Below are 26,865 nucleotides of genomic sequence, written 5' to 3' on the forward strand. Positions count from 1 at the left end.
ATTGTGACCTTATTTTTCTCAACCAGTGTGATGTCTGGTGTATTATGCGCCAGTATTTTGTCGGTTTGTATACGGAAATCCCACAAGATCTTGACCATCTGATTTTCGGTGACTTTTTCAGGCTGATGTTCCCACCAGTTTGTTGCTGTTTTAATATTATAATTTTTGCACAAATTCCAATGGATCATTTGTGCTACTGAATTGTGCCGCAATTTATAATCAGTCTGCGCGATTTTTTTACAGCAGCTGAGTATGTGATCAACAGTTTCATCAGCTTCTTTGCAAAGTCTGCATTTGGCATCATCAGAGGATTTTTCGATTTTGGCCTTAATAGCATTTGTGCGGATAGCTTGTTCTTGCGCAGCCAGGATTAGTGACTCTGTTTCTTTCTTTAATGTACCTGTTTTTAACCATAACCAAGTTTGTTCACTGTCCACTTTATCTTTTATTTTTTCCAGAAATTGACCATGCAGTGCTTTGTTCTGCCAACTCTCCATTCTTGATTTTATCACATCTTTTCTGTATTCTTGTTTTGTCTGTTGGGCCTTCAGTAGATTTTTGTTCTTTACTTCGATTAATAGATGTTCTTGAGTGTCTTTTAAATAATCAGCCAGTGCATGTTTTTCTTCTTCAACTGTTTGCTTCACTTGTAATAATCCTCTGCCACCTGATTTTCGGGGCAGATATAGTCTATCAGTATCACCACGTGGATGTAAACTGTAGTGCATTGTCATTAGTTTCCTGGTTTTTCGGTCCAAAAGGTCAAAATCAGCTTGTGTCCAGTTAACTATGCCAGCTGTGTATCTTATAACTGGTATTGCCCAGGTATTTATGGCCTTGATTGTATTTCCACCATTCAATTTAGATTTCAAAATTTTCCTAACTCTGTTGGTGTACTCTCGCCTGACAATAGTTTTTACTTCTCCATGCTTGATGTTATCCAACTGCAGAATTCCTAAGTATTTGTAGGCTTCATTTTCTTTGCATTTAATTAGTTGGCCATTGGGCATTTCAATTCCCTCAGATGCAGTGATTTTGCCCCTTTTTATGGATACAGTGGCGCATTTTTCCATGCCAAACTGCATTGAAATATCGGTGCTGAATACTCGGACTGTATTTGTCAATGATTGGATTTCTATTTCTGACTTTCCATAGAGTTTCAAATCATCCATATATAGTAAATGCGAAATTTTTTCAGCTTTTTTGGCTGTTTGGTAGCCTAATTTCATTTTTTTTAAGATTACTGATAGTGGGATCATTGCGATGATGAAGAGAAGAGGTGAAAGTGAATCACCCTGGAGAATTCCTCGCTTGATATTAACCATTCCGTAGCTCTCATTCCCTACTGCCAACTCAGTTCTCCATTGTTTCATTGCCTTTTCAGTAAAGGATGTAATATTTTTGCTAATGCCAGTTGTTTCTAAGCATTTTATGATCCAACTATGTGGCAGTGAGTCAAATGCCTTTTTGTAATCAATCCAGACCATATTCAAGTTCGTTTTTCTGTTCTTACAATTTTCTAATATCATTTTATCAATTAGAAGCTGATCTTTTGTGCCCCTGCTCCTTCTTTTGTTGCCTTTTTGCTCTACTGGCAAGATGTTGTTTGTTTCCAAATAATCCATCATGTTATCTGCAATAATGCCTGTGAGTAATTTGAAGGTTGTTGGTAAGCATGTTATTGGTCTATAGTTTTCAGGTGTTGTTCCTTTAGTTGGATCTTTCTGAATCAAGTATGTTTTTCCAGTTGTCAACCATTCATCAATTTGGCCCTTTTGTAAAATTTCATTCAGTTGCCTGGCCAATATTGCATGTAAACTGGTCAGATATTTGAGCCAGAAACCATGTAATTGGTCCTTTCCAGGTGATGTCCAATTCTTTACCTTTTTAACTCGATTTTTGATCATCTCAGTTGTTATTTCTAATACTTGCATTTGTTTGTTGCCAATGCTTTTCTCAAAGTCATGTATCCACTTTGCTTCCTTGTTGTAGTCCTTTGCATTTTCCCACAATTCTTTCCAGAATTCAACTGTGGCCTGCTTTTCTGGTTTTTCACTTTTGGTGTCACCATTCACATTAAGACTTTGATAAAAACGCCGTTGGTCTGATCGAAATTGCTGATTTTGTTTATATTGGATAATTTGTGCCTCATATCTTTCAATTTTTCTAGCTGTTGCTGTTATCTGCTGTTTTACAATCTCTACAGCTTCATTGATGTTTCTTGTATCCAATCTATATCTTCTGATTAGCCGATCTATGATTTTGTTGTTTTTAAGCCGTTGTTCATGCATGTTCTTTAAGTTACTAGCATCTGCCCTTAATTTTTTGATTTTTTGTTCTAGACGGATTTTCCACTTTGGCTTTGATGCTTTTTCTGTTGTGTGACTAGGTACTTTAATTTTAATGCCTAGTTCATTAGTGACTATTACAGCTGTGCTGTACATTAACTGGTTTGTTTCCAAGATGGATCCCGATTCAATTGTTGAAAACACTGCATTAACCATTTTCATGATAGGGGCCAAAATTTTCTTAGGCACAGTTTTTAGTGATGGTAAACGTTGCCTTTCCTCATTAAGCAGAAAATGCTCCATGATCTTATCCTTCAATTCTTTTTGTTTTTGAGTTAGTTCATCAGTTGGTTCAGTGATAACTGGTTCTAGTGGTGGTGATGTTATTTCCTTCCTGAGAGCTTCTTCTGGGAGTTCTACTATAGTGTCTTTAGTTGTGTCTTGAATATCAGTTATTTCCGCTTGTGATATTGTTTTCTGGGTTTTGCAATTTGCCTGAATTTCCTCATGTTCAACTTCACTAAACACTTTATTCCGTATAATAAATCGCCTTTGATCTGCTAGTCGTTGTTCACTAACATTTGAATCTGGATATTGTTGTTTCCATAATTCATACATTCGCTTTAAATATCCTCTTTTTTCTGGCTCTGAGTTGTAGTAACAGGCCATTATGGCACGGTTTTCATCTGCACTATATTTTTGTCGTTTTGTTGGCTGGTCCACTTGTAGCCCACTTGTCGACGGATGTCCAGGGACCCCAACATCCGCCGCGGCCCTTGTTAACCCGCGCGACGACCGATGCGGTATGGAATTCTTATTCGTTTTTTTCACCATATTGTATGGGTTGGCAGGGGTTTTTTTTACGGGACCAGATGCCAACCTGATCCCAACCTTCCTCCTTTCTCATCCGGGCTTGGGACCGGCAACGGCGGAGTTGTTGTTGTTGTTGTTGTTGTTGTTGTTGTTGTTATTATTATTATTATTATTATTATTATTATTATTATTATTATTATTATTATTATTATGCCTTGAAGTCATTGTTAATTCCCCCCAACTGGAATCCTTTTAGCTTTCTTGGTAAAATTTCAGAAGTTGCTTGTTATTGCCTTCTTTCTGGGGCTGAGGGAGAGCGATTGGCCCAATGTCACTTAGCTGACTTTGTATCCAAGGTGGGACTAAAATTCATGGTCTTCTGGTTTCTAGTCAAGGATTTTAACCATTGCATCAAATTGTTTATCATTGGATTTTGTGTGAGTTCAACTTACATTTATCACATTGCCTTCCTTAGGCATCTAGTACAAGTAGTTGAATGCCGATTAGACCTCTCATTGAAAGTGATTATACTTCCTTTTTATGCTACCTGGTAAAGTTATATGTTGAGAAATCTTGCAGCTTTTATATGTAAATGCAATTTATATGTAAATCCTTCCTGGTGCTTATTCCCAGGAACATTCCTCAAATGTTTAGGAATCAATGAACTGAAGCACCTGGGAGTTTGGATTGTTAGGCTCAAGGATGCTTGAAAATATATGACACCATATCAGTGTATACATTACATTGATCCCAAGATTGCCATTGTCAAAATCTGTTCTTCTTTTTTAAGCAATTCATCATCCCAGAGACAGGTCCTCTGGTGTGACTCTCCTCCCTGACTCCATTCATAGCATCAGCCATCATCACAGGAATATATCAATATTTTATTTGCTATGCGTAAGTCATTATTGCATTATGTGCCAATTCTTAAACCAACATCAATTCTTGAATAGCTTTCACAAAAGTTAATCACTTTCCCCCATAATAAATGAATTAAAACCTCTCCCAATGTCAGTTACTAAGAAATCTGTTTCCAGATGGGCAATTTTAAAATGGAATCTATCATTTGTTTTTCCTTTCTAAGTTAACAACTGACTCTTCCTTACGTTCATCTACAATACATACTTATGTATATAGTTGCCCATTTTCTCTCTTTCTATGCCAGATTGAAATTATGAGCAACTTTGTTTCTCCCTGAAAAGAAACAGATAAAAGTCTAAGAGGTCTAATCAGTATTCAAACTGTTTGTACTGATTGCCTAATAATATTGGGAAAGCAATGTGTTAACTATTAATTGGACTCAGGCAAAATCCAAGAGACAGCCCAATAAAAACCCGTAACTATGCTTCCAGGCATTCATACAGGCATTGTTTTGGACAACCTCTGGTCTCCCAGAATGAGGAAGTAGAAGCAGAAATTGCAAAAGAAGCAGAAGTTGCAAAAGCTGGTGAGTGGAACAAGTTGAATGTTATCGGCTTTTTGTTTTGTTCTTTGTTTTATTTCTAATTGAGACAATTGCTTTAAAAAGTATTCCATTGTGAATGTTTCTTTAGAAGTGTTCCCACTTGCCCAGATAAGAGAGAGGCAAACGGAGGCAATAGAATTTACTATACTTGACACTAATGGGGATAAGTGTGGCTATCATAACTTCAGCATTGGGCCGTAAATAGCTTTTGAGAAGAGTCCATCATAACTGTGGCCATTAAGCAACCATGTGTACCATACAGATTCAAATGTTTGTTTCTTCCTCTGGGTCATTTGAATTGGAATCAAAACACAGAAATATTGTTGGAAGCATTAAAAGTGCATCAGACAGTTAGTGATTTCAAGAAACCCTATCAGAGCTCAACAGCTGAAACTACATTACCGAGGGTCATCTGATTAGATATATGATCTTTCTGAACACTCTCTCTTCACTTGATCTACCTTTTTAATCTTGTTTTCTCTCTCCCCAGTCTATAAGGACAGGGCAATGGCCTCCTCTTCATCTTTACAGCATGCTTTTATTCTTATACTCCTGGGGGGCCTCAGGACTTTAGCCATGAACAAATACACCGCAGCTGTATATGAACATGCAGTCATACTGCCGGAATTAACATCGGACCCTGTTTCCCCTGAAGAGGCCTTAAAATTGATGAACCAAAACATGGACATCTTAGAAGATGCCATCCAAAAAGCAGCAAAGCAGGTACTGGGTACTACTTGTTAATATGCATTGGTTGGTAAAGTGGTTGTCCTACAAGGGAAGGAGCTTTACCTTCACTTCTTTTGACAGGGAGCACACATCATTGTGACTCCAGAAGATGCTATACATGGATTTTCCTTCACCAGAGAGACCATTTATCCTTATCTTGAGGACATTCCAGACCCACAGGTCAACTGGATTCCATGTACAGATCCTGAAAGGTACTGTATCTTGTGCTTTGCTTTTGTGTGGTCTCAGTTTAAAGGCACTTGAACGTGGTAGCCTTCTCTTAGGTTTGTGTTTCAGTATTACAATGTACACCCTGACATGGTCAATGTGTCTTGAAGGAAGGAAGGATCTTTCCATTGTAGCATGCCATTTAGGCATCCATTAGACCTCACCTGTTATCATCTGTATATTTCCTCCAGATATGTTGAGCTATAGGCCATATCTTGCTTGCTTGCTTACTTGTTTGCTTGTTTATCATACTTTTTAGCACCCCTTGTCCTCAGAGAGGGGTTCTAGAATACAATTTGATCAATAAAATTAAGAATTAAAAAGAATATTATTTTTAAAACAATATATAAAATAATTACAAATTACAAAAAAATGGAGAATATGCCAATTTCTACCAGCTACATAGACTGAGATGGATTTAATCTAAGATGAAATAATTCTCAGCAATACAATAATTAGGACCTGAGTACATATTTATAGCAAACTTCCACCATTGTGTTCAGGCAGTGCCCGTAATCTCTGCTTCTGTTTTTATAACCACTCAAGGAATAGGATGAAAAATAGTATCTGCTTCAAGATCTCCCAAAATGTTTGCAATAGAATGTGAATTTGAACTTAAGCCAGCACCCAATATGCCAAGCTATGCCCAAGTACATCCATCATAGTATAGTATAGCCTTTATTGTCATTGTACACAGTGGTGGGTTTCAAAATTTTTTGGAACCTCTTCTGTAGGTGTGGCCTACTTTGTGATAATGGCTTGCTGGCCATGTGATCAGGTGGGAGTGGCTTGGCAGTCATGTAACCAGATGGGAGTGGCTTGGCAGTCATTTGACTGGGTGGGAGTGGCCAAGACGATGTCACTGAATTCTTTACCCCAATGGATGATCTACAAAAATATATTAAAAAGAAAATTTATTATTTTGTGTACTTACTACTTAAATAAGATTAAAATAAGTACACAAAACAATAAAAGAGCTAATTACAGAAGAAAGATGACTGTCCTTGCCAGTCTTCAATATCACTGACTCCAATGAATAGCTTGCACAAAGAAGAGACACAGAAATGAACTCTTTCATTGCATGCACTGCATTAGGATGAAACAAGCACACAAAATAATAGAAAAGGAAGATTACTGTCCTTTTGTGTGTTGAAGTCACCCACTGACCACCTTGCTCCAATGAATGGCCTGCACAAAGAGATACAGAAAGGAAGACTTTAATTGCTTTCACTACTATATTAAGGATGAAACAAACACAGAAAGCAATAAAACAGCTACTTACATAGGAAAGATGACTGTCCTAGCGGTCATACTCTGTTGCCTTTTCATCCTGTTAAATAATACTAACTGCAGAATAAATAAAACAATATTGAACTCAATTGTGGTTGTAAGCTGAGGACTACATTACAGGTAACAGAAGGGACCTCTGTTTTCACCCAACAATGTACAGTCTTTTCAGGAAAGATGCCTCCCAACAAACAGGAAAGATATAGTTTTTCATCTAAGAAGTTAGATCAAGAATGAATGTCATAGGTAGATTCACAGAGCAATACAGATTTCTTTTTCTAAAATTTATTTCTCAGTTCAAAAAACAGGAATATATGAATTATGTTCAATACTTAGGACAGACCAAGTTCAAGAGTTAAAGGTGTCATGGTTAGAAGCAATGGTAAAGCAAGATATAGATTTAAAACCAGTAATATTTGGTTGGGCATTTCAAAGGGAATACAATACATGTTTAATTTTACACATGTTAACAGCTGCTGGAATTGTGTTTGCACAACAGTGGAAAAATAAAGATATGAAAATGAATAAATATTAGAATGTGCAGGAATGAATAAATTGACAATTAAAATCAAGAAGGCTTACTTTTTCACGTGGGATTTGTTTTAGCAATTGCTAACTAACAGAAATTAGAAATCTAAAAGCATGAAAGAAAACACCAATTATATAAGGAAAGGTCACTAAAATGTATAAGGAAATATTATTAGTACTTGATCATTATTAATGTGTAGATAACTGCGGGACATTACACACTCACACACACAAACTATGACAGTGCCAGGAAAACACCAAAAAATAACAATTTTCCCCCAAAAGACTGCAGATGAAACCAGTTTTTTTCCCTAACCCTAAGGACAGGAAAGACAAAGCCACTGGAATAAAAACCATCAAGGCATTGTGGGAAATTATAAAGGACAGTGCCAGGAAGCTCACAGAACCAGGAACCACAATTACCTAAACAACCAGGTATCACACAGAAACACAGAAAATCTGGCAAAGCTGCAGTGCACCAACCTGGCCTGCCCATAGAAAAGCAAAAAAATGTTATAAATTTTATATGTCTCAAAGTGGCTTCTTTCTATGGGCAGGCCAGGTTGGTGCAAGGCAGCTTTGTGAGATTTTGTGTTTAGTTCTGTAGTGAATTCATTACATAAACACACAAATCTCCCAAAGTACATGCAAATAAAACAATTAAAAAATATTCTAGACACAATAAATAAAATTAAAAAAAACACATTAAAAGCATAAACCAGATCACTTACCAGCAGGCAGAATCAGCAGCTCTCCTGTGCGATGGATGCAAGGAGCAGGCAGGTGACCAGGCAGCAGGTAAGGTGGCCTGGCTGGCAGGCTAGGAAGCGGCGGCGGCCTCTGTGTGTTTCATTTTTGGCCTCCAGTTCCACTCTGCCATCCAAAAACAGGCCCATGCATCCTGTTTTTGGCCTCCTCAACCTCCAGAGGGCGGGTGGGTGCTGGCGGGGGGTAGGTGGGGCAATGTGGACGGGGCAGATTAATGGCTTCGGCAGGCTGCATCTGGCCCGTGGGGCATAGTTTGAGGACCCCTGGTTTAGCCCCATTTTACAACCTTTCTAGCCAAAGTTGCTAAGTGAATCTGACTTTCCCATTGACTTTGCTTGCAAAATGTGATTGCATGACCCCAGGAAAACATGACCATCATAAATACATGCCACTTGCCAAGTGTCTGAATTTTATCAGGTAACTACAAGGATTTTGCAATGGTCATAACTGTGAAAAATGATATACCATCTTTTTTTTCAGTGCAAGCAAACAGTCATTAAACAAATGGTCGTAAGTCAAGGACTCTACTTATATTCCAATCAGGATCCATACAGTTTTAGTCTCAGTCCAAAATTAAAAACAAGGGGACTTCTTCCCTTTCACAACAAGAGAGAAGGTTGAAAAACAGCTGGCCATCAAAATGTGGAGGGGGGGGGAACAAGGCAGATACTGGAAATTCTGTTCTATTTATTATTGTCCCACCACATTGTGAGGAAAAGCTCTTTCTCAAGAGAAATGCTTACCCCCTCCTGTGTGAACTTCAAGCAGCTTCTCAGGAGGCTATAAATCTCTTTGGGAAAGAGATTTTCTTCAAATTGTGCACAGATAATACAGGGAAGTGTCTTTGAAAGGACTGCAGTGCTTTTTTCACTTTAAACCAGGGGTGCCCAACCTTGGCATTTTAAAACTAATGAACTTCAACTCCTAGAATTTCCCAGCCAGCATTCCCGAGAGTTGAAGTCCATATATCTTAAAGTTTCCAAAGTTAGACACCCCTGCTTTAAATCAGACCTGGCTGAAACCTAGAGTTACATTTGTGAAGAAGGCAGACATTTTAAACATGAAACTCCAAAAGAGTCCAATCAGAGAAAGGAATATAAACCTAATGTTTATTTATTTATTTTTCAATTTCTATGACCACCCATCTCAAACAAGTTTATATAATGCTAATAACCCTAACATAAAATTAAGCATAAAAGCTTCATGCTCTTCTCCAGGAGTGCCAAGAACCTTTCTGTCTCTGCTGGACTTCGTCTTGATGATGTTGCCGCAGTTGCCGGGCGCAGAAGGACGGAGGTAGCCAGAGCCACGCCGAGGCAGCCCAGTGGGCAAGCGAACGAGGATCAGGCAGCCTGAACTTCCATCGCTCACTCGCTGGCTCGCCCACCTGGCTGCCTCGTTGTGGTCTGGTTACCTCTGTCCTTCTGTGCCCGGCAGCTGCGGCAACATCATCAAATAATAATATTATTCTTTTTAATTCTTAATTTTTGTCTTGATGACATCCCGCAGCTGCCAGGTGTGGAAGGCTGGAGGTAGCCAGAATCGCTCCCCAGTTGCTTTAGCGGCTTCCCAGAGCGTGGGGAAGAGCACGGTGCTCTGGGAAGCCATGAAAGCGACTGGGGAGTGCCGAGAACCTTCCTGCCTCCACTGGACTTCATGTGCTCCTCTTGACTGCAATAGATGTCCAGAAGCGGCGGGGGCTGTTGGGCTGGAAGCCCAAACCCCATTAGCTACAAAAGCCACTTCTGAACATCTATTGCAGTCGCAAGGAGTGGACAGAGAAGAGCGTGAAGTTTTGAGAACCTTCCTGCCTCTGCCGGTTGCCGGTTGTGCAGCATGGCCCCTGCGCGCGTCTCCTCCTTCTCCCCCCTCCTCCTCTTCACTTCCCAAAGGCTCTTCTCCTCCATACCAGAGCGGGAGCTGGACACAAGGGATGGGAAAAAAACCACACGTTGGAAAACTTTGCCAGGAAGGGAGGCGGGGAACCAGTGGGGGCAGGGATGCCCTGGAATGTCCCCATGCTTTGCTGGTGGCCACGCCTCCTAGGCAAGTTCAGGGAGGTTCTAGGAGGCTGGCCGTGCCGCACAAGCTACCGCCCGCGAGCAGCGATGGAATGGGCGGGGCAAGCGAACGAGGGGGCAGGGCAGGTGCTCCATGATGAACCTCTTCTAATTGGTATGGTAGATTTCTGGAAGCTCTTCTACTGAACCTGTTAGAACCAACAGAAACCCACCCCTGATTGTACATTATGTATACAATGAAATTGGTACAGTAATCCATTCCCATTTTTAAGTGTGTTCGTATAATCGTTAACTGTGCTTGCTAAGTTGCTCAGGAGTGAAAGAACAGGAAATGGGGAGTGTGTGTGTGTGTGTGTGTGTGTGTGTGTGTGAAAAGAAGATTGTCACTGTTCCCTTTTCTTTATATTCCTAGAGGAGTCATACCGCAATCTACACATACAGGAATGCTTAACTTTTCAAGTGTAGCTAAAGACAGTTAACTGCTTCCATGAAACTCAGCATGATTCCCAGATAATTTTTTTCATTCAAAACTCATCCAAAGAAGAGCGCAAGCAGCACATTGGCAGGACCAACTACATCTAGTTTATTACCCATCCTCATCTCTTTCAGAGACCTTAAAGAAGCCAGGCATTTTTGTCAGTATTTTGTCCCTCATTTAGTAACTAGGTATTGTCGTTTTTTCCCTACCCCTGCTGAATTTTAATGCCTTGGTCAAAAACACATTTTGGCACAAAAAAAAGGCAACATTTGGCAACCTGACATAATTTGGCAGAAAAGGAAGTCTGGAGGACAGAATCAAAGAAAGGTATGGAAGTCTAGATTTAAGCAATTGGCCTAATGCTAACCGTGCTCTGTTAACACAAGTATTCTTTTTTCCGGTCTACTGAAGAGAGAGAAAGAAAGAGAGAGAGGGAGGAGAGAGATGGCACTTTGTACTTTCAAAGACCTATTCATATTCTTTCCCGGGGGGGGGGTCTCGGTCTTGTCCCCCCTCCTATTTAACATCTACATGAAGTCACTGGGTGAGATAATTAACCGGCATGGGATCAAATACCACCAATATGCGGATGATACCCAGTTGTATCTGTCCACCCCGTGCCAACTCAGTGTAGCGGTAGAAGTGATGTGCCAGTGCCTGGAAGCTGTTAGGGTCTGGATGGGGGTGAACAAACTTGCACTCAATCCTGACAAGTCCAAGTGGCTATGGATGTTGCCTCCCAAGGACAGTTCGATCAGTCCATCCTTATGCCTGGGGGGGGGACTCTCCTCTCCTCAGCGAGGGCCCGAAACTTGGGAGTCCTCCTGGACCCACAGCTGACATTAGAGCATCATCTGTCGGCTGTGACCAGGGGGGCCTTTGCCCAGGTTTGCCTGGTGCACCAGTTGCGACCCTACCTGGATCGGGAGGCACTTCACATGGTCACTCACGCCCTTGTTACCTCGAGGCTTGACTACTGTGACGCGCTCTACATGGGGCTGCCCCTGAAAAGTGTTCAGAGACTACAATTAGTCCAGAATGCAGCTGCGTGAGCAATATTGGGTGTATCACACCTATCCTCCGCGAGCTGCACTGGCTTCCCATTGGTCTCTGGACACAATTCAAGGTGCTGGTTATCACCTTTAAAGCCCTACATGGCCTAGGACCCGGATACCTGCGGGACCATCTTCTGCCACATACTTCCCAATGACCGATTAGATCGCATAGAGAAGGCCTGCTTCGGGTACCGTCAGCCAGACAATGTCGGCTGGCAACTACCCGGGGGAGGGCCTTCTCTGTTGCCACTCTGACCCTCTGGAATAAACTGCCCCCAGAGATCCGGACCCTACCCACTCTCATAGCCTTCTGTAAGGCTCTTAAGATCTGGCTATTCCGGCAAGCCCCGGGCTGTTGAACTCGTGTTTGAGTTCCAGCCCCGATTAGACTGGGTGTATCTTGTGATCTTTTTTACTATGTTTTTCTGTGTTTTTTAACTTCTATTTTAATTGTATTGTTGTAAGCTGCCCGGAGTCCTCCGGGATTGGGCAGCCTATAAATTTATTAAACATTCAAACATTCAAACATTCAAGGTAAAATATATTTGTAAATGAAATTTGCTGCTGGGGAGGGGGGAATAGAAGAAATGAGTGGTCATTGTACAAAAACAATCCTGATGCTGTTGACCAGGTATAAAAAAATGTTCTGCAATATGCATTTCTCTGGCCTATGTTGTTTTTATTAAACCTGATTACTGCAAGTAGATGAAGAAGTTACATACATTAATTTACTTGCTTATTGAAAGTGGGGAAAACTGCAGAAATTTTATGTCATGTACATTTTGGTAGAAAGTGTACCTACATTTGTAAAGAAGGTATGGACTCTGAATAGATTTGGACTGAATACAAAACAAGTGACCACTATGTATGAAATGCCAGTGATACATTGAAAGTACAAAAGAAGAGTACCGTATTTTTCAGAGTATATCAAAAAAGAAGCTAAAAATCTGGGTATATACACCGAATACAGCATTTTTTGCCTCCCCAAACCCCGGCCCTTCACAAAATGGCCGTGCAGAGCCTGTAGAAAGCTTTCAGAGAGCTCCTGGGGTCTGGGTAGGGCAGAAATGAGCAAAAAACAGCCCATTTTTTGCTCAGTTTTACCCTGCCAGCCCCCAGGAGCACTCTATAAGCTTCCTAAAGGCTATCCATGCCCATTTTTTTAAATGAAAAACGTGAAAAATGGGCTGTTTTGGGGAGGTTTGCAGAATGCATTTTTTTTATTTGCATCTTCAAAACCTTGGTGCATCTTATACTCTGGTGCGTCTTATACTCTGAAAAATAGGGTAATTAGGTTGAGACAAGGGGAAGATAAAAATGTCAAGGTTGGCTAGAATTGATATTGATATATATCAATTGATATAAAGGCATGTGATGTTGGTGGACCAGTGGTGGGTTTCAAATTTTTTTAGAACCTATTCTGTAGGTGTGGCCTGTTTTGTGGGAGTGGCTCAGCGGTTATGTGACTGAGTGGGCGTGGCTAAGTTGGAAAATGTGGTGAAACTCACTTAACAACGCTCTTGCTTAGCAACCAAATTTTTGGGCTCAATTGTAATCATAAGTTCTTCCTTCCTTCCTTCCTTCCTTCCTTCCTTCCTTCCTTCCTTCCTTCCTTCCTTCCTTCCTTCCTTCCTTCCTTCTTGTGTCTCTGCCGGGTGGGGGAGTGGAGGCTCGTTTCCAATGAAGGGGATGGGGAATCCATGCGATTTCCTCCCTCTGCATGGTTTCCCAACCACCTTCATTGGAAACGAGGCAGCTATCAAAGAGAAGAGGGCAGCGCACGCTTGTCGGGGCCTCCGGAAGAACGGGTAAGCTAAGGCACACTAAATTTCACCAACCGATATGCCCGTACCGGTCCATACAGGCTGAAACCCACCCCTGTGGTCGACACATCCATGGTTGGTAGGTGTAAAAAGATATGCAGAAGCATAATAAACAGTGTGCCCTTTTCTTTCATCTCCTGCCTTTAATGGTTCAGTTACAATTTCTCACTTTTTTTCTATTCCTTGTGTAACATTATTTACCCTGTGAGGGTACAGTTAAGTATCAGGAAAATTAGGAAATCCAGACTATTCAAATGGTAAAGTAAAGTAAGTTAACTAGTTTTGTTTACTCTCTGCCCTTGTGTGTGTTTAAAGTCTCATTGTTGAAAATAGCTTTGTCAGGGAATGGAGCAATTTGGAGTGGGGAAGAAATTGGTTACATTGGGTATAAGTTATTATTTGCTTAACTGTATTTTATTAAATAAACTATAATTTGATGGCCAAGACTGCATACTAAAGCTTAGACTATGATTTACAAATTACAGTTACTGGATTCACACAATATCAAACAAATAACTTTATAAATTACATGTTGTACATTTAATAAACAGCCTACTAAATTATATCATCATTAATTCAAAGTATCTCTCAGTGGGGAACCAGTGCAAAAAACATTCATTTCAGCTTTTCCCCAGTGAACTGGTGTTCCACTGAGAGCACCTAATTACTTACCGTATCTTTTCCTCTTCAGTGGAAAAAAACATATTCCTGAATCAATTTCAAATAGAAATATAGTTGGAAGGGAAAAGATTTCACAGCATCTAAAGCTCACCTACTCCAACCTTCATGGCACTTTTCTTTCTTCTTCTTTTTCTGTTTTGTATTTTAAAAGACACAACTTCGCTTCTGCTTTATTGCCTGTTTTGGTGTTTCTTTCTGTATTATACCCTTCATCATGGAGATAAATTAACAGAATTTAATTGTATTAATTCTTTAGTTCTGTGGTCTTCACATTTAGATTTGGACCTGCACCAGTCCAAAAAAGACTGAGCTGTCTGGCCAGGGACAATTCGATCTATGTGGTTGCCAATATGGGTGATAAGAAGACTTGCAGTCATATAGACCCAAAGTGCCCCTGTGATGGCCGCTATCAATACAACACAAATGTTGTCTTTGATTCAGAGGGAAAGCTGGTGGCACGATACCACAAGGTAAGGTTACAAATTTCACACTTTATTTTTAAGAACTGGTTATTTCTCCATGAACCCTACATAAAACATAAGCACATCACTTTATAAGTTAATTCTATTTTGAACATCAGAGGCTGAATATGTCGAGTAGAGCATATTCCAACTTTGAGATTTCAGAGAGATAACAAATTACCTGTAGCAAATGTGATTTAGCATAACAGATATATAGGGTAGAAAAGAATTTTGGGCATCCAAAGTTCTAATTTGGCAGATTGATTCTTTCTTTCTTTCTTTCTTTCTTTCTTTCTTTCTTTCTTTCTTTCTTTCTTTCTCTCTCTCTCTCTCTCTCTCTCTCTCTCTCTCTCTCTCTTTATTTCTTTGCTTCATTCTTTCAATTCTTTCTTTCCTCTTTTTTGTTTCCTTTTTATTACAGAAATGTAATGTAAATAAAAATAATACAAAAGTAAAAATGCAATAAAAGTTAAAAATAAACTTAAAAAGGAAAAAGTATCCACTACCTTAACTTTTGTTATTAAATATGGAAATAATATTGCTCTGTCTTCTCATTTTTAAAATATAAAGATACTCCAAAATCTACTAAGAAACACACATCTTTGACATCTGTTCTTTGACATTTGAAGCATTTCCCCCCCACCTTTCTACACTAATTATTTAGCTGAATCCCAGTCTTAATACAGCCAGAGTTCTTCATAATATCAACATCCATAGTTTTAGAATACAATTCAGTATCAAATGTACATATGTAATAATTACATTTTCCTCCAATGATATTTGTTGGTTTATTCATGTCAGAAGCATCACAGTTAAAATAAGACATGCTATACAACATAACATTTAAAATGTAAAATACAAGATTAAAATATGCACAAATTTTAAAATTAAACAGATATTACCAGAAACTAGCAATATTAATTGAGTTGCCATGAGATCCTTAAGTGTACACTGATTGGGACACAAAGGGCAGCTATACATATGGGTTGTTGTCTGCATGTCACCACAATCACAAAGAACAGAAACCACCAGAGAGCCCCATTTGTTTAGAGTTTCTCTAGATCTTGTTGTAGCAAATGATATAACATATATAAGCAAGATTATTCCAATGTTGAAACAAAGAAATGAACCCTAAATGAAATATTTAAAATAGATAATAGCAGAGATTGGTTTTCCAGCATGACTGGAGCCATTTGTGTGAAAATGCAGGAGGCCACTACAAATGTGTCTCAGTTACATAAAGAAGATCTTCTCCTTGCAATGGGTGCTGATACTACATTATTAATAGGCACAGAGGTTCTGGGAAACCAGTCAATCGGAATTTAAAGAAATTTTGGGATTTCCCCCCCTCTTATTTTAAAAAGCATTACACTTTCACCTTCAGTTAAAATGACTTGCAAGATGACTTTAAGTCAGCGTTACATTGTTCATACGTTCACTGAAAAACACCTCACCTGTTTCCTTAAATGTGTTATCTTTATAACAGTTTAACCTGTTTACGGTGGAGCAACAATTTGATTTCCCTAAAGAGCCTGAACTTGCAACCTTCGATACTGCCTTTGGAAAATTTGGCCTCTTCACGTGCTTTGATATTCTCTTCCACGATCCTGCTGTAACCCTCATAACCCAGCTCTCGGTGGACACCATCATTTTCCCGACAGCCTGGATGAATGTTCTCCCACACTTAACTGCTATCGAATTCCATTCAGCTTGGGCCATGGGCATGCGTGCCAATGTTCTAGCAGCTAATACTCATAATCCTAGCCTTAATATGACAGGTAATGTACTGAGATAAAAGGTTTGATTGGTATTTGGATCTATTCACCAGGCAGTTGAGAACATCTAGCTGGTTGAGAAATCCTTTGAAAAATCCTTTAATGCACACTTGCCAAAATTAAGATATGCTGGTGTGGTCCCTGCAGACAGAAATCCAGAGAGTAAGGAAGGCATTGCCATCAGTGTAGCATACAGAGTACAGTCTTTATTTATTGTGCTTCTACAAATAATCTCTGATTAGACGTGTAAACAGTAATGAAGGCAAATATACGTGACCCAAGGATAAATGTTGCAGGATCCAATCTGGGTCGGTCAATAGGACCAACGGCTTTGTCTTCCGAGCTTTTGGATTCATACTGGAGCCCATCCTCAGGGAACTTCTCTCTAGCAGTGTGTACTTTGGGCTGTTCTATTTCTGTTATTTATATGGTACAAGTTTTTAGGAGGTGAGGGCTTGGCAGTGGAAACAAACAGCCAACAACTTAATAGCCAGTCATCAACACCCCAATCAACATCTAAAAAGCCACATACAACAGACATTGTTAAATACCACACACAGAACAACCCAAAGCACGCACTCTACTAGAGAGAAGTTCTCTAAGGTTGGGCTTCAGTATGAGTCCAAAAGCTTGGAAGACAAAACCACTGATCCCAGTGATGGACCCAGATAGGATTCTGCCATAATAGCCAAGTTTTGCTTTGTTTCTTTGCATTGCTATCATAAATATCATTTTTTGTAAGAGCCTGGACCTCTACTGGTTCTTTGAGCATAAGTTATATTCTTCCTATTCTCTTCTTGCTCATCAGAGTAGAAAAAAGGAAAACAGAAGGCCGATGGGGTGAATGCTTGTGTATATGAATACATTTTCTGGTCTTTTTTTAGAGTTAAATATGTGTGATTTTGGAGTGGTGGTGTTTTCTTAAATATGTATGTTGGGGGGGGGCAGGGTAGAAGAAATAATGTATGCTATATGTCTTGCAAAGACATGATAAGAAATATGACTTTTATTCTCATCATTTTTAGGCAGTGGTATCTACACACCATCCGGATCGGAAGCTTATCATTATGATGCAGAATCAATGAATGGGCACCTTTTGGTTGCAGAAATCTATTCCCATCCGTCTCATTTTCCCACCCCTCTTCCTACTGTTAATTGGAGCTCTTATGCCACAACTGTTGAAGGGTTTCCTAAGCCCTTTACTTTCTCTGGATTAATTTTCCATGATAACTTCACCTTATGTACCCTTGGAAAAGAAGCTGACAATCTTACAGTGTGCCAGAACAATCTCTGCTGCCACTTAAGCTACAGGATGATGGAACAACAAGAAGATGAACTTTATGTGCTAGGGGCATTCGATGGTCTTCATGAGGTTGAAGGACAATATTACTTACAGGTATTCTTTTATTTATGGGAGGGCAACACTAGACGGAAAGATGAAAGATGAGATGCCCTCTAAATTTGCAGGTTGTTATCTAGATAAACTTCAGCACTTTATTCTCATTATCTCATTTGGAATAATTGTCTAGTTTAAATATTCAATCACTTTGGTGGCTGCATCATGCACATGATGAACGAGTCTCTATTAGCAGGAAGTAAGTCCTACATTTCTTACTCCTGGGAGGATGGAGGGAAATGTTGCATCACACAGAGTTCTGGAAACTTTATTACCATGTCCTGTAGGATGCTGACACTGACTGCCATAAGAATAGGACCAGTATTTAGTTTCATCCTTTATCTGGATTCTAATTAATGAGCCATATATTCATTGATACTTTTGGTGACTGACTGGTACTTAATCATGCAAGAATACATTGCAAGGATATGTTTGTATAATGGTCAGTATTGATAAGGAGTCAATAAGCTGTGAATATTTGGATAGAGGGCAAAGAAACCACCCAATCCTATTAGAGCAGACCTAAACATTTGTTTTGCACAGATTGCTGGCCCACCTGTAAATTACACCTGATAGCTCCCTGGATCCTACCAAATGTAAGGAATCAGAAGTTGTGCTTGAGATGATAGTGTCAAGTTCCGGAAGCCCTGAGCCACTGCAGCAAAACGGGGCTGACAGATAGACTGTGAGGTCCACCACAAATTTGGGATTTTGTAATGAAATAAATACGCAACCATATAGGAATGGGCCTTTCCAATTGTAGCTCTCTTTGGGATAGCTTTTCTCAATTAGCTTTGACTATTCTTTCATCTCACTTTACCTCCCCTTCCTTTTATGCTATTGAACTCCAGACAGCTGTGAGAGACATTGTCTTTTTGGCAACTGGCAGAGATATATTTATTTCCCTGTCTACTTTAATTAATAAACACACTGATCTGAAACACATTTGCTATTTAGACCATTGTTAACTTCTCTGCTACTGCTGCTTGTGCTGTTTTAGGGTTATAGCATTTTAGGATTATATACCGTAGTTACTATTTTTCGGTATCTGGGATCCCATCTCCAAGGCAATGGCGATATCAATGGCAAGATGCGAGCAAGGGTGAATAGGAAACAAAAGAGGAACGAATAGGGAATGGGCTTTTGCAGGAAACAGTTCATTCATTCGGTCTGGAAAGTTCTATTTGTGGTTATAAGAGACTGTGCCAAGTTTTGCCTTGCCCTGCATTTGGAAACTAGTTATCTGGCAGAGCTCCAAACGAGATAAGGTGCATGTGGATAAACAGTCTTCTGAAAGATTGTTTGATAAGCCTTGCTGACTGAATGAAAGGAATTCACAGTCATGTCAATAAAAGAGGTTTTATTGGGACTAAGACTTTGCTTCTTGCTTTCTAATAAAGCCTGGGTCAGAACAAAAGGTTTATAACACGGGGACAAAACTCACTTAAGAAATGTCTCACTTAGAAACAGAAAGTTTGGGCCCAATTGTGGTCATAAGTCCTTTAAAAATGGTGATTTATATAGCTGCAAGTCCTTAGTCACCGTGACACCAGGAACTCCTCTTATGCCAAGCTGAAATTGTGTCTTTATCTGCTAGTTCTGAATCAACAATCAGTAGGGCTTCTCCCCTAGCCACCAATATGCACATGAGTGTGTTCCACAAAAGTTCCTTGCTATGGAGGAAATTAAAACAATGGTTTGCAGTTCGTTTTCTGGTAGTAGCAATCTGGCTCCTTTATAGTGAGTACTTCTTCAAGTATTGTTTGGTCTTCTCCTCCTTCCAGATCTGCACATTGCTGAAGTGCGGAAGTACGGACCTTCAGAGCTGTGGTCAGGCAACCAAGACTGCTGAATCCTATTTTGACTTCTATTCTCTCAGTGGCACATTTGGCACTAATTACGTCTTCCCGGAGGTTTTACTCAGTGGGATTTCTTTGGCCCCTGGATTGTTTCAGGTAAGGTTAAAAAAAATAATTGTAATTTTATTAAATTTGTCAAAGTCTAACAAAGACGTGAAAATGAAAGTACTGGGACACTGGAGGAGGGAAAGGAGGAAAGGAAAAAGTAGGAGATAAAGGGAAAAAGAAGAAGAAAAGCATTGACTTCTGACACTGTTTAGCATAGCAGAATAACATAATAATATGACAGCCTCAACCTCTTACATTTATTTCTATGGAGATTCTCATCCATCCAGGTCATGGTTGTCCCAAAGGTGCTTTTTCAAGAGGCAACTGGACTTTCTTTCCTTTTTTCTTTTTTCTTTTTTTCTTTTAAACACATAAACACATAGACAGAACACAACATAGATTAAAACAACAAAGGAACAAAAGGTTCCATCCTACAGCAGTTCCATATCCATATGTCTTTACAATTGATGTTTCCCCCCTATACATTCATATCTTACATTCCTGGTCCCCTTGTTCTTTAATGGTTTATGTATACTATTCCATACTTATTTATATTTAACTGTTTGTATCAGAATATCACTTTACAGATATTACAGATACGAGATATTCCCTTGTACGCCTCCTTTGGACCATTGCTGGGTTTCAGTCACTTTAACCATCTTGAACGTTAAGAGCCATTTGCACTACTTGAACTTGCACCTTTTTTAACAGCTGCGCAATCTTCCTTTCCCCCCCCTCTCTTTTTTCTCTCTTTTGTATGGGATATGCATGGGATATGCATGGGATTGAGTGAATGATCCCACTTTTATTAACCTATTATTGTTGTATTTTGTGTGTTTTAATTATTACGTGGGGACTGCTTGGGTGAATGAATGAGTGTGTTTGATTCGGAGGACCTGCCGAGGAACGCGGGGGTCATTGGGGTGGTTGGGGGAATTGCGGACACGAGAGTGGGCCGGAGCATTACGGTCGTAACAGGAAGGGGCAGATATGGTGGGGACTTTAGGGCTGGCCATTACCGGGGAAGGAGGGCTCGCTACGTTACAGAGATCCCTCCTTCCGGCCCTATGAGTCCCACTCCAAGGCCAGATGGCGCGAGTAATCAGGACCCTGGTCTCAGGCTATAGTCGCTAAATGCCAGGTCTGTAGTTCATAAGGCTCCCCTCGTCCGGGACTTAATTTTAGACGAGAGGGCAGACCTGGCATGTATTACTGAAACCTGGCTGGGCCCGGAGGGAGGAGTCCCCCTCGTAGAGATGTGCCCAGAGGGTTTTCAGGTGCTCCATCAGCCGAGAGCTCAGAGAAGGGGTGGGGGTGTGGCCATTGTTATCCAAGAGTCTCTAGTACCTTGTAGGATCCCTGCTCCGGAGCTTGTCGGGTGTGAGTCCCTGCTGGTGAAGCTGGACCTCAATGGTCAAGTGGGCTTGCTGTTAACGTACCTGCCTCCCAACAGTGTTGCAGCAGCCCTCCCCTCGCTCCTCGAGTCGGTAGCCACGCTGGCAATTGAGTTCCCCAGGCTCATGGTTCTGGGGGATTTCAATTTGCCTTCGCTCGGGGAACACTCTGATGGAGCGCAGGAGTTCATGGCTTCCATGACCGCCATGGGCTTGACCCAAGTAATTCGGGGCCCAACCCATTCAGCAGGTCACATGCTTGACCTCGTATTTCTCTTGGAGCAGTGGACTTGTGATCTTGGTCTGAGGGGTAGTGAGATCGTACCCCTGTCATGGTCAGACCACTACCTACTGAGGCTTGACTTTCGGAGACCAAACCTCCACTGTAGGGAGGAGGAACCGACCAGGTGGTTCTGCCCCAGGCGACTTATGGACCCTTTGGGGTTCCAAACGGAGCTTGGGGTTATTCCTGATACCCTCGCCCGCAGTCTGGCAGAGACTCTGGTTGCTGCTTGGAACTCGGCAGCGATGGAGTCTCTTAACCGGATTGCGCCTCTATGGCCACTCCGAGGCAGTGGATCCAGGAGGGCTCCTTGGTTTGCTGAGGAACTCCGGGAGATGAAGCGCCGAAAGAGACACCTAGAGCACCATTGGAGATCCAGTAAATCCGAATCGAACCGAGCACTTTTAACATCCTGCATCAGAGAGTACATCCGGGCAATCAGGACGTCAAAAAGAACTTACATTGCCACTCTGATTGCTTCCGCTGAGTCGCGCCCAGCTGCCCTGTTCAGGATAACCCATTCCCTCCTAAATAGGAGGGATATGGGTGATCCTTTGCAGGGCAGGGCTGAGGACTACGTCCAGTTCCTCGCGGATAAAGTTGCTCGGTTTCGGGCGGACCTGGACTCCAATCCTGCAGAACCAGCCGAGGCACTAAGGGATAATCTGGTAGGTCATTGCTGGATTGATTTTCAAGCTGTTACCCCTGAGGACATGGACAAGGCTATGAGAGCTGTAGGTGCCTCCACATGCGTGCTGGACCCGTGCCCCTCCTGGCTGGTTGTTAACAGCAGGGAGGTGACACGGGGCTGGATCCAGGCGGTTGTTGCTGCTTCCCTTCGGGAGGGGGTCTTTCCCACCGCTTTAAAGGCAGCAGTGGTGAGACCCCTCCTGAAGAAACCATCTCTGGATCCAGCCGTTCTAAACAACTATCGTCCAGTCTCCAACCTCCCCTTTGTGGGGAAGGTTGTTGAGAAGGTGGTGGCCTTTCAGCTCCAGCGGTCCTTGGAGGAAGCCAGTTATCTTGATCCATTCCAGTCTGGCTTCAGGCCTGGCTACAGCACAGAAACCGCTTTGGTCGCATTGACCGATGATCTCTGGAGAGCCAGGGATGGAGGCCACGCCTCCATCCTGGTACTCCTTGACCTCTCTGCGGCTTTCGATACCATCGACCATGGTATCCTTCTGCGACGACTGCGGGAGGTGGGGGTGGGAGGCACTGTTTTACGGTGGTTCTCCTCTTACCTCTTGGACAGGTCGCAGTCGGTGTTAGTCGGAGGGCAGAGATTGACCCCTAGGCCCCTAACATATGGGGTGCCGCAGGGTTTGGTCCTGTCCCCCCTACTTTTTAATATCTACATGAAACCGCTGGGCAAGATCATTCGACGGCACGGGATAAAATACCACCAGTATGCGGATGATACACAGTTGTACCTGTCCGCCCTGTGCCAACTCAATGAAGCGATGGACGTGATGAGCCAGGGCCTTGAGGTTGTTAGAGACTGGATGGGGGTTAACAAGCTTGTACTCAATCCAGATAAGACCGAGTGGCTGTTGTGCTTCCCTCCCACTAATTGGCTAAGTGTTCCATCTCTCAGGCTGGGGGGTCAAATACTACGCCCCTCAGATAGGGTCCGCAACTTGGGAGTCCTCCTGGACCCACAGCTGACTTTTGAACACCATTTGTCAGCTGTGACCAGGGGGGCATTTGCCCAGGTTCGCCTGGTGCACCAGTTGCATCCCTACCTGAACCGGGAGGCTCTCACAACAGTCACTCGTGCCCTTGTGACCTCTAGGCTGGAGTACTGCAACGTGCTCTACATGGGGCTGCCCTTGAAGAGTATTCGGCGACTTCAGCTGGTCCAGAATGCAGCCGCGCGAGCGATCGTGGGTGCACCTCGTTTCACCCACGTAACACCTATCCTCCGCGAGGTGCACTGGCTGCCTGTTGATCTCTGGGTGCGCTTCAAGGTGCTAGTTGTCACCTACAAAGCCCTTCATGGTATTGGATCTGGGTACTTGAGAGACCGCCTACTGCCAATTACCTCCACTAGGCCAATAAGATCCCATAGATTAGGCCTCCTCCGAATTCCATCAGCCGGTCAATGTCGACTGGCAACTACCCGGAGGAGAGGCTTCTCGGTGGCTGCTCTGACCCTATGGAACGAACTCCCCGTGGAGATTCGTACCCTCACCACCCTTCAGACCTTCCGCGTAGCCCTTAAAACCTGGCTGTCCCGACAGGCCTGGGGCTAAAGACTTCAACCCCACCCGAATAGTATGACTGTTGTGCTTTTTAACGATGTATTGTCTTCAGGTGTATAACTTGTTTTGTCCTTCCCTCCCCCTGAATTGTGAGCCGCTCTGAGTCCCCCCAGGGAAAAGGGCGGCATACAAATAAAGTTAAATTTCAAATCCAAATCCAAATTGCACCTTATATACTTGCTATTGTTTAACTACTATAGCTTCACATATGTTAACTCTCTCTTATCTTTTCTTATACTATATCCTAACATTTCTACAATACTATTTTATGTTTCCCTACTTCTTGTTTCTGTCTTCTAACCCTTTATACCATTTATTCCATGTTAAATAATATTCCGATTCCTCCTTTTCTTGAATTTCTTTCATCAGCTTGTCCATCTCTGCACACACTAAGATTTTTCTTATCACCTCATCTTCCTTTGGTATTACATTGTTTTTCCATTATCTGGCTGCGGTTATGATATGATGGATTAGGTATTGTATTTCTCTACTGTACTTTTTTGTAATTATACCCAATAGGAATAGTTCCGGTTTCCAATTTATTTAATTTCCTGTTATTTCTTCAAGTCACTTTTTAATTTTGGTCCAGTATTTTTTTGCCATCTCGCATGTCCGCCATAGATGATAATATGTCCCATGTGATTTTTTGCACTTCCAGCAGATCGGCGATAATCTTGGGAACATCTTTGCAAGCCACTCTGGGGAGAGGTGCCATCTGTAAAATATCTTGTACTGGTTTTCCTTGTATGCCACAAACATAGTCAGTTTCAAGTTTGTTTCCCAAAATTTTCCCATTTTTCCTGATCTATACTATAACCAAACATTTTTGCCCACCTTAACATTGTTTTTTTGATGACTTCATCTTCCATTTTATACCTCAGCAAGAATTTATATATTTTCCTAATCAATTTTTTATCCGTACTTTGCAACATCTTGTCTAGTTCCTGTTGCTCCTTCTGAAATTCAATACATTTTAATATCACTGTTATATCTGGACTGAATTTGTATATATGTGAGCCAATCTATATTTATGCCCTGGTCTTTTAGTTCTTGTTTGGTTTTCGGTTACCCTGTTCTTTTATTAAATCCTTGTATCTTATACTTTATATCTGTAAAATTTGTGTGTTTCAGTGCTTCTGTTGTGCATAACCACAATAGTCAGGCAACTGGACTTTCAGGTTTTTGTTTGAAGACATCTTTGAAAGCTTGTCCAAAAAGCTTATTCAGCTCTGACCCACCATCCAGACAGAGTGAAGAAGCTTCTTGGATGAAAAGCAAAACATCTTCAAAGAAAAACCAGTTGCCTCTTGGAAAAAGCACCTTTGGCACCATTACCTTTACATACTTAATGTTTCTATAACAACAAACAAAACCAAAGTTTAAGATTTTCATTTTTTTCTCATCTCAAAACAACATCCAGAAGCATTTTTCAAGTAGAAAGAAAGTGGAATGCATACTTTTCTTCGATTAGAGCAGTTAATTTAGCCACCTCTGCTAGTGCCATCAGTTTTCCTGCCATTCGTTGCCATTGTGAGAATTAATGTATCTTTCCATGTGTGTGCGTAAATCATTCTGGCTGCTGTCAAAGAGCAAATTTCCAGATCTTTTTCAAGTTATTTTGTCCATTAAACCCAAAAGTTCCTGATTTAATTTTTTTATATTCACTTTAAGAATCTTAAAATATGAATTGTACCCCAGTATTTCCCATCTTAACTACACAAATATTGTTAGGAACCAAATTGGGCTTGAATAGGAGAAGCACAGAAACAAATCCCTTAATAAGGCTCAGAAGGAGAAGATGTTTTGGTCACTTTTTGGAAGCCAAAATTGAATTGTGAGAAAAATGAGGTTTCTCATTGTGTTGTTTTTTACTTGAGTGCCTTGCTTGATCTATGAGTTTGGGTGGAGGCCACACCACATTGTTACATGGTTACACTCAGGGGTGGGCTGCTACAGGTTCAGCTGGGTTTGGGAGAACCTGTAGCAAACATTATAGCCTGTTTGGAAAATCTCCAAATCCTAGCCCTGACTGGCCCCACTGTTCTGCTCCGGGCAATGAGGTTCTGCCCGGGCAGCCAGTTAACTCCACGCTTAGGAATATCTTTCAGATCACGTTTATTATCAGGCATCCTTAATAGCAAAACTTACAGTTCAGTGTTAAGATTCTTCTGACTTTCCATGATCTGTCCCATCACGTAGTGTAAAAAGACATTAATTCCTCTAATCCATGCTGCTGGTGCAAAGCTGCTTCTGGTAGTGCTGATGGCGATTCAGTGAGTGCCCAGTAATAAATCAATTTCCCGGGCAGAGTACCCCACTGTCCAATCAGGGAGCACAGATGTGGTCACATGTTATGGGACTACATTTCCCATGAGGTAGTAACATTTCCCATGAGGTAGTTTCTTAAAGGAGACAGCTCTTAATTCCTAAATTAGCTATATACTGTTGGGACAGCACACTGGGACAGCACACCCACCCTGCCCAACCCTATCAAGAGTCTCCACATTGCCCGTTTTGGATGCGAAGTAAGTGCAGGGTCTGTGCAGAGGCTTGGGGTGGGGGTGGGGAAACCAGCCTCCTGGAAGTTTCAGAAGCTTCCCCCCCCACACCCCGAGTTCCATTTTCACTGGCAGAGGGCTGCAGGAGGCCATCCTGGTTGAAAACAGAGCCTGGGAGGGCTGTGCCTGGCCCTCCCAAGCTCCAATTTCACTGGCAGAGGCACTGTGGGCTGGTCCTTCACTGTTTCCAGGGCAGCTCTGTGGGCCAGATCTAAGCACCACACGGGCCAGATCTGACCCATGAGCCTTGAGTTTGACACCCTAATATACACTTATTAGCAGTGGCTCTCACAGTTGGGAGTTTTTCCCAACCTTATTGAAATATGTGGGTAGTCACCCTGGGATCTTCTCTATACTATGTTATAAGAACTACATCTCCTCTTAATCTACTACTTTGAAAATTTCTTAACTTGGGAGATAGGAGAGATGTATACCTAGCTTATTGTATTACTCAAATTCTTTTATTCATTCCTAGGTTTTGAAAGATGGACAACTGGTCAGTCAGAACGATCTCCCTCAGGCCGTTTTAACTGTGACACTTTTTGGAAGATGGTATGAGAAGGATTCTCCATCTACACCCATTAACAATGCAACCCTAGCACCAATGCAATGCACCAATAAGGCTGAATTCATTATTCAATAAATCAGTTGCTTTATACCCTT

At 41.5% G+C, this 26,865-nt stretch overlaps 1 protein-coding gene across 1 annotated transcript; it reads left to right on the plus strand.

The window, feature by feature from the left end:
• Nucleotides 1–4,434: 4,434 nt before the first annotated feature.
• LOC106543075 (pantetheinase) lies at nucleotides 4,435–26,865 on the plus strand. Its single transcript, XM_087718469.1, is given in 9 exon segments — nucleotides 4,435–4,548; nucleotides 5,057–5,289; nucleotides 5,377–5,507; nucleotides 14,442–14,634; nucleotides 16,112–16,403; nucleotides 17,426–17,796; nucleotides 19,581–19,751; nucleotides 26,678–26,770; nucleotides 26,772–26,865. Coding segments are annotated over 8 exon segments (1,497 nt in total). The 5' UTR covers nucleotides 4,435–4,548; nucleotides 5,057–5,073; the 3' UTR covers nucleotides 26,802–26,865.

This window comes from Thamnophis sirtalis, unplaced genomic scaffold (genome assembly GCF_051295495.1).
Source record: "Thamnophis sirtalis isolate CommonGarterSnake01/CBP01778 unplaced genomic scaffold, rThaSir2_p1.2 scaffold_6, whole genome shotgun sequence".
Taxonomy (NCBI): Eukaryota; Metazoa; Chordata; class Lepidosauria; order Squamata; family Natricidae; genus Thamnophis; species Thamnophis sirtalis.